Source organism: Homarus americanus, unplaced genomic scaffold, assembly GCF_018991925.1.
Source record: "Homarus americanus isolate GMGI-L3 unplaced genomic scaffold, GMGI_Hamer_2.0 scaffold52512, whole genome shotgun sequence".
NCBI classification, from domain to species: domain Eukaryota; kingdom Metazoa; phylum Arthropoda; class Malacostraca; order Decapoda; family Nephropidae; genus Homarus; species Homarus americanus.
Genome location: NW_024735442.1, coordinates 13,816,014 through 13,828,959, shown reverse-complemented (window position 1 = coordinate 13,828,959; position 12,946 = coordinate 13,816,014). Strand labels below are relative to the sequence as shown.

At 35.4% G+C, this 12,946-nt stretch overlaps 1 protein-coding gene across 1 annotated transcript; it reads left to right on the top strand.

Moving 5' to 3' along the window:
- Positions 1-536: 536 nt before the first annotated feature.
- Positions 537-12,612, top strand: LOC121871038 (ganglioside-induced differentiation-associated protein 1-like). Its single transcript, XM_042373101.1, has 6 exons — positions 537-779; positions 3,124-3,316; positions 6,803-6,985; positions 7,387-7,590; positions 10,225-10,397; positions 10,574-12,612. The coding sequence occupies exons 1-6, from the start codon at positions 699-701 to the stop codon at positions 10,721-10,723; spliced, it is 984 nt and encodes a 327-aa protein (XP_042229035.1). The 5' UTR covers positions 537-698; the 3' UTR covers positions 10,724-12,612.
- The last annotated feature ends 334 nt before the right edge of the window (positions 12,613-12,946 follow it).

Below are 12,946 nucleotides of genomic sequence, written 5' to 3'. Positions count from 1 at the left end.
GTTGGAATGTGAGGTATTATTCAGTTGGTATATGAATTACTGCATGTACGCGCCTTAGTTCAGCGAATGAACTTTGGTTCAATGAGAATTTGTTCTCTTTACATTTATTTCTTTTATTGTGTAATGTCTGTGACATGTTCAGTCAGCATATGAAATATGGTTTACTGACCAATTGGGCGAGGTATGATTTAATCATGCGAGAGGGAGATGTTTCAGTTAGCATCATAATTCATTTCATTACCTGTTGTTTAGTTTAGCTGACGTAAAGACCGCGATACATAGTTCAAAGACAGTTGAATGAGCAAGTTATGGTTCATCCAGCTTGAGAATTCCTTCCCCATTGTTCACTTAAAATGGGAATGAGCAAGATATAGGCCATTATAGGGACTATAAGCTATCAAGAACTATTGGACCTCGTTCGGGTGGCCATTAGGTAAATAATGTAATTCAGGGATCGGGATTGACAAAACAACGTGTATATTTGTTCCCGTTGTTCAGTTCATTAAGTAAAGGAATGGGATATGGTTAAGTTAACAGGGGAATTTATTTGCCTTATGATAGTGAGTTTTATGTTACTCTCTGACCCTGCAGGTGTTGGCCGTACCGTGAGGCGGAGGTAACCGGCGGTGTGTGTTGTGATCATCAGCTGGACCACCGCCACCGGGACTACCCAGACACCCGCTCGTTACTTTCCCATCATGACCTCAGAGAACAACGAGAATGGCAACGGCAATACCCTCAAATACTTTTACTGGTACACCTCTTTTTACTCTCAGAGGGTGAGTTTCGAAGTATTAGGCCCTAGATGCTACAGGTGGTAAAGTGATGAGGATTAACGATGTTAACAGGCTGTTACGTTAACATCAGCTAGTGTATTACAGTAATACTACTTTTTAAGTTTTCATGCTACAATTTGCTTAGTTTATGAAGCCACTTTTCAGGGATATTATTATAGGTTTTACTCACAGACAGGGTAGTAAGTTAGGTTTGGTCACTTGTATCTCATGTAACATTACTGTACTGTAATTTTGGTATTAGTTCTGGCCATTTGGGAATCTTAGGAGTTTAACCCCCACCAGAAAAGGGGGGTCTAGGGGGCGAAGCCCTCACCCCTCGGTTAGTTCCTGGATTCTGTAGCTTAGGTTATGCTAAGAACATAAGAATGGATGAAACTGCAGCTGGCATATTGGCCCACACTGGGCAGTCCCGTTTACACCCAACCCTTATCGCTCATATATCCATCCAACCTGTGTTTGAAGCTCTAGACAAATCTAAATTTTTCTAATTTAAAACCATTGCTACAAGTTCACTCCTGGTTGGGTAGTTTGAGAACCTTTATTATATCACCTTTGCTTAGCCTTGAATTCCATTTATACACCTCGATCATATCGTCCCTCACTCTACGTCTCTCGAGGGAGTGCAAATTAAGATATTTTATCCTGTCAGTACTCAAGGTTCCTAATGCCCGGGATTAGTCTTGTCATTCTCCTTTGAATTCTTTCGGGGGATTCTGTATCCATTCTGTAGTATTGTGAGCAGAACTGAACTGTTTAATCAAAGTGAGGTCTCGCAAGGGCAAGATATAGTTTTAGGATAACCTCTCTAGTCTTGTAACTAACACTCCTTTGTAAGGTAGTAGACAGCTACCAAACAGGGAGGTACTACCGCCTGGGAAGATATTGGAAGCATAATGTGTTGTCTATTGGTAGATCCTGCTGCCATATGGCATCACAAAAATTGTGACCAAGTCCCAGGTTGCTGATATGTCTTTCTGCCTCATTTACACACAATTGTAGGGTCTCAATTGTTTCTCGTAGTATTGACAACACAACATAAAACATATGTTGTTTCTCATTTTTTATCTTTTTTCCATTTTTGTATTTCTTTATGGTTTATTATTATTATTATTATTATTATTATTATTATTATTATTATTATTATTATTATTATTATTATTATTATTATTATTATTATTATTTTATTATTTTGTTTTCAATTTGTTATTTTTTAATATAAATTTTATTTACTAGGGCAGAAGCCCTAGGTCAAAGTCCTTCTGGACAAAACTCCGTCAGTTAAATTGCATAGTGCATCTGAATTTGTACTTCCTCGAAAGACGTGGAGTGAGGGATGATATAATCGAGGTGTATAAATGGAAGTCAGGGTTAAACAAAGGTGATATAGCAAAGGTACTTAAACTATCTAACCAGGAGCAAACTCATATGCAATGGATTTAAATTAGACAAATTTAAATTTAGGCATGAGATAGGTAAACAGTGGTTAAAGTTTTAGCCTCACTTAACTCATTACTGGGACGTGATCTGACCCACAATCTATTTGATTCCTGACTGTGTTATTTACATTGTCCTGGGGTGAGATCCATATATAGCGATGCCTAGGGTGTTGTTCAAAAGCATGTACAGTGCTGTATTTGCAATTATCATTTTTTTCCACACAAAAGTCAATTAATAATTATCTTTTCTCATTACAATTATCCAGCCTATGTGGTCCTACTTTTGGTACTTCTTTTCCTTCCCAACTTTTGTTTTAAAATCGTCCATTATAATCAAACATTCAGTAAACTTCATGGTATTTTTGCTAAAATCTTTCTTAGACTTCACGTAACACTGCGCTGATAATCAGCGTGAGTACACACAGTTGTAATTTGGAAGCAAAACGTAGGATGTGGCTTCTGCCACTAGGATAAATTTGCAAAACCATTTCATCAATAAGTATGTTTGATTTTAGTAGGAATGAACCACTGAGCAATACATATTCAGGTGTGGCAGTAGTGCACTCGGTGATTCATTTCTTCTAAAATTATATACAGTACAGTACTGTATTAGCACTGTACTGTATACTGTACAGCCTTTCAAAAGCTGTAATATTTCTAAGGCACAGTTTCTTTAAGGGATAACTTTTTGGGTTTTGGTTAAGGGAATGAATCGAGACTTTAGTTACAGCTAAATGAGGTTTTGTGGCTTTTGTAGCTTCATGTGGGTAACACTTCATCCTACTCCTCTTATCACCTGTAAATTATGATGCAAAATATTATAACTAGGAATTATTGCAATAATACAGTTAATATTAACCATCCTGTTTGGTACCTTATCTCATTTGCAGGCTCTGATGGCTCTATATGAGAAGCGTGTGCCTTTCAAAACACAAATTGTGTCATTGCTAGCAGAGGAACAATATGAACCTTGGTTTTTGAAACTTAATCCATGTGCAGAAGTACCAGTACTGACAGATGGGGTCAAGGTTATCCCTGACTCAACCCGTATCATAGAATACTTGGAAGACAACTTTTCTAATGGTGAGTGAAGGTGATCTTGACAATGTTAGTTATTATCTTGGTTCCATTAAATGTAATTCAACTTGACTGTGACACTAGTGGATACCTATAGTACTGTATATGAAAATAGATATCTGTTTTTGAAAACAGGAATTATTTAAAAGCAAATAATCCCATAATATTTGTGAGGATATGCCCATTATTATTTATTTGTATGTGTTTTGTATGTGTGTGTCTACACACACACATATATACATATACAATCAGAAACAAATGTATTAAAAATGTGACAGTCTACCTTCAAGTCTACTCCGTGCTTTGTTATTAATAAACCACGGAGTAGAACTTGAGGGTAGATTGTCACATTTTTAATAAATTTGTTTTTGATTATATGTGAGAGGATTTTCCCATTATTATTTATTTGTATGTGTTTCGTGTGTGTGTCTACACACACACACACATATATTCAGTATACAATACAGGTAAAAGAAATAATTGTCCTAAGGGCAAACACATAAAAGGAGTGTATATTTCTTTGTACATAAGTAAAAATGTTACCCCCTCCACTTACCCAGTCAGCAAAATTTATTTGCGGATCTGGCGTTTCGCAGCCATTTTGAGAACCTATACCCCGCTAATTTGAAGAGCATGCTGTATATAGCAGGAACACAAGAAAGATATGTGAAGAAAATTCTAAATTGCAGTTAATTACTGGAACATTATGGAAAGTTATGAAATTGTGGTACAGTTGGGTCGGGATATAACGTGAGATAGGGTCCAAGGATGTTCGCTATACAGGTACTCCCCGACTTACGACCTACTCGACTTACGTCCACCCGCACTTTCGACCTGCCTCAGTCGTACCAAAATTTGGTCAAATTACGTATTTTCGAGTCCCAAAGTCAGTACACAGACAAAATTTTCATCTGTAATTCACTTTAAAATGGCTGGCAAGCTTAAAAGTGAGTGTTTTATGGTGCTGAGAAGAAAAAGAGACCCCCCATTTTCGATTTTCTATATGTTATTAAAGCATTTCCGACACGACCATTTCAACTTACGACCTGGATGTCGGTCCCTAACCCCTTCGTAAGTCAGGGAGTACCTGTATACTAAATCGCGATATATTATTACATGTAATCAATGGGGAAAATAGGGTTAGGTTCTGGAGGCCAGTAAAAGTGACTAAACTTGACATAAAATGGCACAGTCTAAAGTTAGCAGAATATACTGTAAATTGCATTGCTGGAATCCTTGCAAGACAGCGAATAACTTGAAGATAGACATCATATATTTTGCACAAAAGATAAAATTTTTAGTCTTTTACAGTACATTTAAGTATTGTACAGCTTTTCAACCCATATTTTTGGGGCGACTTAAGGGATTTTTAGGAGTGTTTCTGACTTTATAGGGTTTTTGGCTTTATGTGAGGTCCCAGGAACATAACCCCACATAAGTTGTGAGGCTACTGTAAATAAATTTATCGCTATACAGTATATTGGAAAATTATGATAATTTTGGAAGCCGCAATATAAAAAAATCTTATATAAAGTCGCTATACTGTATATCCCGACTATATTGTACTGTAGTTAGGTGTGTTTTAGTTATTAGAATTTATGCTGCTTATAATAATAGTTTGGTGAAATAAGACTCTGGAACTGTCACTTTTGGAATTGAAAGAGTTGACATGATTTTGTAAGATGAAAAATTGTGAGGAGATATGAGTATACAGTATTGTACTAATGAAAACAGATGGCATTTTATTTACTGTGGAATAAGTTCATGATTACAAAAGCTGTGTACAGTTGCTCAAAAATGAATCTGAAAAATATTGTTCATGACAATATGACACATCGGACATATGTTTTGGGGAAATAGTAGAGGACCAGGTGTAAAGGTGGTAGACCTGCATGCCACAATGGTCGCCATGTAATATATAAGACATTTCTTGCCGTTTGTCATTAACGTGTTTCATGTGAATATAATTAATATGGTTATATTAGCAGGGAATGACAGTCTAAAAAGACATTATCCATGTTAGAAACATACAGTAAACAATATTTGCATGGTAATGCTTAAATGTTCCAACAACAATGTTGACTGTATCCATACGTAGCATTTGGTATGCATACATGTATTAGATATTAGGGTATGTAATGGCATCTCACATTTATTGAATTGATATTTGGTGTAACCACCACCTGCGTCCAGAACACTACTCAAGCGTCGAGGCATGGATACCACCAACTCTGATGTCACCTGTTGTCCCTCCGGGCTACCCAGGTGTTCCCATGCCTGCAAGGCTCTACTGATGACCATAGCACGACCATGGTGGCAGTTGTGTGGGAAGTCTTTATTCATGGCAGCCCAGACATGTTTAATAGGGTTCAGGTCAGAGGATTTGGGTGGGTGTGGCAACACTGATTTCTGGGTGTTGCTCAAATCACACCTTAGCAGCCCGACAGGGTGTGGATGGGGCTGTTGTCATGGAGGAAGTAAAAAGGCTATGTATGGTGATAATACTGCTTCCATACAGGTACGACTACAAAGCATTGTTTACAGTTTACATGTCGATGTATACTTGTAATTACTGTATAAAGATAAACTACCCTGATTATAAGCAGTTGCAGCACCTACCTCGCTTTTCAGATACTTTTTCGAGTGACTGTACATAAGGACACGATGGATGAAGTTTAAAGGACAAGTAGTATGTCATTTGTACTGTGTACAGTGTGAAGTGGAGAGCAGGATGATTGAATGTACAGTACTGTTCATATCATTAGTCAGGAAATGTGAATGACTGTAGTATACCTGTAATATGATAATGACTTTAGTGCTAAGAATACATTTTGATTTTAAGTAAAAAAAATTATGTTGAATACATGTAGGACATGTTGGGTAATGGTATTTTACTTTGTTATTAATTATAAAAAAACTACATATACAGTGAACCCTCAAAGATCTGAAATAAAATGGGGACCACCTGTCCAGAAAAGCCAATTGTCCGTATCTTCCGGCAAATGTACTAAATGTATAAAACCGATAAATAATGATATAAAAACACCGAAAATACAGCACATATTATCCTGACTACTGAGGTTAGTTATACAGACTTTTTCCTGTGAAAAAAACCCAGAATTTTAAGCAACATATTACTGTACTCATTTGTACTCAAATGTATTACACTGAAGGACTAACAAAAATTATTTTTTGCAAAATATGCAATGTCTATATTCAAATTATTCGTTGCCTTGGAAGGATTCCAGCAGTGCAAGTTGTATTCTGCTAATTTTAGTCTGTGACATTTTATAAGATAAAAACTTTAAGCCTAAAACTACCTTCACCCTGTTTTGGGAATGCTTCTTAGGGAGACTTCTTAGCCCAGAACCCTCAAATTTTTTGTCCGAATCTTCCTAAATCCAGATTTACCAGTTCCGGATCTTCAAGGGTTTACTGTACAGGTATATTAATAATTGGGGAGGTATAATTTTGATATGTTTTCTTTAATAGGTCAGTTTGGACAGCTAACTCCGAAGGAGAAAGGCAGTGAGGAAAGCAAAAACATTGAGAAATTTCGAGACCTACTTGAACCACTACCTGTACCACCCCTTACTTTTGGAATTGCTGCTCATCCTGAATTAACGGATAACCCAAAACCACCGTTCACACCATTTATACTCAAACGAATGAGGGGTATGTTGGAGAATATACTACTTGTACAGTACTTGTAAATTATAGATTCTTAGTGTGTGTATTGAGTTGCGTGGCATGTGTGTTGTGTTGTGTGGCATGTGTGTTGTGTGATGTGTTGTGTGATTTGTATGTGTTGTGTGATGTGTATGTGTTGTGTGATGTGTATGTGTTGTGTGTGTTGAGTTATGTGTTGTGTTTGTTTTATGTGTGTGTGTGTTGTATTTGTGAAGTGTAATTGTGTTTATGTAAGTGTTGTGCTTGTGTGTGTTGTGTGAGAGAGAATATACAGTACTGTATATACTGTGGTATACATTGCTCAACATCTAGTTTAGCAAGTTTTCATGTAGGTATCTTTCATATCTTTATTTGTTTAATACAAATCTCCAATGTTCCACCAACAGAAATAACTAAGAATCGCCCTGCTATAATTAGAGAACATGCAGAGAAATCAGCAGAGTTTCGGGAAGTTCTCATGAAAAAAGCTGCAGAGGCAGAACAGGGAGCACTTAGCATCAACAAAACCAGAGAAGAAATGGATGCAGTCTTGCAAGAGTTTGATGCAGCATTACAGAAAGTGGAAGAGGAACTGTCATCTCATACAGGAGGTATGGCTGATACAGTAAAATGTTTAGTAGGTAGTAGGCAGCTACCAAACAGGGAGGTACTACCGCCTGGGAAGATATTGGAAGCATAATGTATTGTCTAATGGTAGACCCTGCTGCCATATGGCATCACGAAAAGTGTGACCAAGTCCCAGGTTGCTGATTTGACCTTCTGCCTCATTTACACACAATTGCAGGGTCTCAATTGTTTCTCTTACTTTTACAACACAACATACATATCCTGTATTGTTTCTCACTCTTGATTTTTTTTCATTTCTGTATTTCTTTATGGTTCTTTATTATTATTATTATTATTATTATTATTATTATTATTATTATTATTATTATTATTATTATTATTATTATCATCATTTCATTTTCGCCCCCTAGGCACCGATGTGGGTCAGTGACCTGTGCCCAGGTGGGCTAATTCCCGTAAAAAAAAAAATCCGAAATCTTTGGGGCCAGAGGCATTTCGGATTTTGGAATTTTTCGGTTTTCAGATTTTTTTTTTTTTTGTGTATTAGCCCACCCGGGCACAAGTCACTGACCCACATTGGGGCCTGGGAGGCGAAAATATAATAATAATAATAATAATAATAATAATACAGTTAACCCTCACTTTACGCGGTTAATGTAACCCGGAGGGTACCGCGGAAAGCGAGAAACGCGTAAAGTGAATAACATAACATATGGGATTAATTGAAATGGAGTCCAGGCCGATCCCCAAACTCCACTTTTTGACGACACATAACTATGTTGTAGTAAAAATAACATCTTAATTTTATGATGGTACATGCACACAATTAATACTTAAGAGAAATAGAGAAATACAGTCGCCAAGTTAATGTCCATTCAAATAATGGACACGACTCCCTCCCCCTCTTCTCACACTACACTGCTGGCTCTTCCCTTTGAGAAATTTTGGGGGGAAAACCAGGTATAGTAATAAATAATACCTCAAACTAAAGTTAGGATAATATAATTGACATTGCTGGATTCCTTGTAAGACCAGGAATATTTTGAATATAAATGTCATATATTTTTCACAAAAGATAACATATTTACTCAGATTAAACATTACATCTAAAATTTGTATGTCTAATGCAAAATATATGATGTTTATATTCAAAATGATCACCAAATTGTAAGAATTCCAGCAATGTAAATTATATTCTGACCGGGTAATTTGTATGAATTTTATGAGCTAAAAAAAATATTCTTCACACCGTAACAGATGGTCGGTCGGTCCCTCCCTCCCCCCCACCTCCCACCAACCCTCCCTACCAGATGTGTAGGAAAACCAGAATATTTACCTTTCTAGTAATAAATAATACCTCAAACTAAGTTAGGATAATATAATTGACATTGCTGGATTCCTTGTAAGACCAGGAATATTTTGAATACAAATGTCATATATTTTGCACAAAAAATAACATATTTACTCAGAGTAAACATTATATCTAAGATTTGTATGTCTAATGCAAAATCTATGATGTTAATATTCAAAATGATCATCATATTGTAAGAATTCCAGCAATGTAAATTATATTCTGGCCGGGTAATTTGTATGAATTTTATGAGTTAAAACAGGCAGGCAGGCGGGTGGTGGGTGGGGCGAATCTAAAAATAGCGTCTCGAGCCGGACACTCTGCGCGTATACGTGGAAAAAACCCGTGTTATGAAATTGCCTGATGGTAAGCAATCAAGATACGTGATATCGCGCTATGAAACCCTGTATATATATATATATATATATATATATATATATATATATATATATATATATATATATATATATATATATATATATATATATATATATATATATATATATATATATATATATATATATATATATATATATATATATATATATATATATATATATATATATATATATATATATATATATATATATATAATTTTTTCATAACAGTTAAAAGTTGTTATTTTTTAAGACAAATGGCAGTCATCAAAATGTCAATGGAGTGAGTTCTGTTTTACCTGTATCTTCATTCTGCACCAATTGTTTCTGGTTGGGCAGTCCAGAACACGGTTCTTGGCGTTTTCGTAATTCACATCTTCAGGGTGAGTACAGTCTCTGTGAATTACATGAAAGCGCTAGGAACTTTGTGTTTTCTGGTTTTCTTGTAGTATCAGCATATACTTGGATCGCACGCACCTACAGTGATTTATTTGCATTTATGTATGTATGTATGTATGTATGTATGTATGTATAAGTGATATCCCCATTAGCCTGAACAATTGGTGCAGAGCTCTTCTGGGGATGAGAGATTACCAGGTAACAAGACGACTCATATGCGGACAGCGAAACGTCGACGGACAAGGAATCAACAGTTTTTGAATCAATAAATCTCATAAGAATATAACTTTATACCCTAGGGACAAGGGAAAACACACATACTGTAGTAAAGTTGAATCATTACAAAATGTGTCTTTCCCCAAGTGAATTAACTCAACATAATCTCATTGTGCCTATAGGCCCAAGTGAATTCCCTAACCGGTATGCTTATAGCGGAAAGTAGATTACTGTAAAGGAAAGAGGGGGCAACAAAACATTACTTTTTTTATCTTGGGAAAATTATTTTGAGCTTCTTGTTCTTTATGTTTCAGATAAATCTGAATGGTGGCTGTGTGGAGAACTTTTCAGCATTGCTGATATAGATCTAGCCATTCTTCTAAATCGAATTAATCAGTTAGGCTGTGAGCAGAGATTTTGGGCAGGAGGAAAACGTCCATTTTTGGAAGCTTACTGGAATAAGATGCAGAAAAGAGATTCGTTTAAGGTAAGTGAGAGATATCCTATTTTATTACTTGTATCATTAGTTTTTTATAAGAATTTAAAGCTGACTATTATAATCTTGTTTTTTTATGTCATCATTGGTAAACTGAATCACATCACATAGATGGCATTCCATGTTTATTTTTGCCATGTACATTAAATTGATATATTATATTGCAGAGAGCTACATACTTCTCAGCAAATGCTATGCGTTTCTCTAAACTCCGAGGAACCCTGAAACAAAGTAAAACCTTTCTAGCATCATTAACAGCAGCAATGGGCATTGCTCTTTTATCTTACATAGTATATCGACGGGTTTTGAAGTCATAGGAGAGAATTTTCAGCAATTTTTATTACATTAGCATCAATGTTTAGGCAAACAAAATTTGAAGTACTGTATTTAATTGTAGCTACCTAGATTTATCAGGTTTAATGATTTGGCTCATCTTCAGTAGGACACACTGTTTAGGAAAAATGCAAATCTTGATTCATCCAAGACTTAAATAAGTGATTGATGTAGGATCAAGATGTGAGGGATTCTCTTGATGAATGTGGTCATGTAAGAGTCATGTAAGAGTTAATTACCAGACAGTGTTTGAACTCGGACCAATTTTCATAGCTTAAATAAAGAACGTATACAGTACAGTCTATCATACAATGGTAATTGCAAGTCCTTATTTTCAACAGATAATCTTTATAGGCAATGTTATATATTACGGGGAGGATGGATCGTCCATATACAGTATAATCCATCTTCACTTGGTTACCGGTATGTACATTTTAATTGAACTCAGATTCTATTAACAATTGCAAAAGTTCCATTTACCCTTAGTGATATATTCCAGTAGACAAAATTTCTAATTTCTAATTTATTTTCTTCAGATCACTATATCTTACTGTTGTGAGGTTATATTTAAATTTGTTCATTAATTGGAGAGGTTGATAATAATTTGACATTCACATCTTTGACTAATTTCCTGTTATCTTAAGATACATGAACAGTGCTTAGGATTGCAACAGACTTTTTGAGATTATATAGAATAGGTATTTGTGTTAATTAGATATGGAAGAAAAAGGTTGTGAGAGAGAATATTCTGCTACCTCAATGCTGACTGAAGTTCTGTGTGAACTTTATTCAACCTTATTATTACATAGCCGCTCCTTTGTCATTAATCAAGTTCAGTGCTCTTTATGTAACATAATAATACAAACAAATACACTAAGTAAAGTGAAAGTGTGTTTGCTCTTGGTTCTGAGAAAGAGCCTTGATGATTGAAAAAGTGCAATTCTTGTACAATAGAACTATGAAAATATGTATGTTATATTTTACCACATTTAAGTTTTTGTTAAGGTTACTGTATTTAGTTAATGCATCATAGTAATGTTTATGAAGTTTATATTAATCTGCATGCAACTGAATGAAGCTACAAATTGAATTAAGATATGAAAAAGGGAAGTCAGGATTTAAAATATGACTCACTTAACATAGCATGGAGAGATTGAAATTGGTTAACTTTTCAAGTAATACTCTCATTAAAATTGACATGAAAGCTGAGACATTAGAAATACCTTTTAATAGTAGTCAAATGAGCTGAGCCATAAGGAAAATGAATAAGAAAAAAAAGATTTAGCCAAGTGGGACAAGGTATGTAGGAAGTAGAGGTACATCAAATTGTATGGTGGTGAAGCATTTGTTTGTAATACAGATTGCAGTTTAATTGGTAGAGTACAGCACAAGAATTTGGTGCTGTTTTTCTGAAATTTGGTTGTCACACAAAGAGTAATAGTTGGAACAATAGACCATACTTATATATAGAGGTTATCTAACAGTATACTGTACACAGAGAAGAATGGGATATAAAGGAAAATTGAAAAGACTGAGTAAGATTAGTTTACTGATGGAGGAATCTGAGAATGCACAGACTGAGGTATACAATAATGAGAATGTTCTGCTTGGTCTCTTGGCTGTAAAAGTTAGGTTAGGAAATTTTGGAAAGCTTTTGGGTTGCAGATAGGTTGAAGGGAAGGATAACATTAATGAATTTGGTTATCACATTTTAAACAGTCACAATATTTGTTACAGTCTTTGCGCCACATAAGCTTTGGTTATTTTTCATAGTACAGGTTGTACCTCTCTAGTCCGGCAACCTCGGGACCTGACCGGTGCCGGACCATGGAAATTCACCCTTTTCCTGGATAGTGACTTGTGCTTATGCTTGGAAGCACTAGCACCACTTTCTCTGCATCATGGTCTCTTTGAAGACATATTGAAGGGTTAAATGTCATATAGTAGCTTCTCAAATTTCGTGAGTTTTTAATTCTTGACGTATTTTATTGGAACACAAAAAAAAAAATAAAAATTTTGACGGCGGAAACTTGAATTTCGACGGGTTTGAACGGCCCGCCAATGTGCAGACGACGTGCATAATCGCGTAAACAGCGTCATTTCTCTTATGTACAAAAGATTCATTATTGTTTATTACTGAATGTCTTTTTTATTGAATTATTGTTTATGTGTGCAAAATGAGCAATACAATTCATTAATAATACGTA

Excerpts from the sequence above, each read along its gene's own strand:
- LOC121871038 (XM_042373101.1), top strand. The coding sequence starts at position 699 with ATGACCTCAGAGAACAACGAGAATGGCAACGGCAATACCCTCAAATAC. Across the intron at positions 6,986-7,386 it reads TATACTCAAACGAATGAGGG|AAATAACTAAGAATCGCCCT; the intron begins GTATGTTGGAGA and ends TTCCACCAACAG. Across the intron at positions 7,591-10,224 it reads ACTGTCATCTCATACAGGAG|ATAAATCTGAATGGTGGCTG; the intron begins GTATGGCTGATA and ends TTTATGTTTCAG.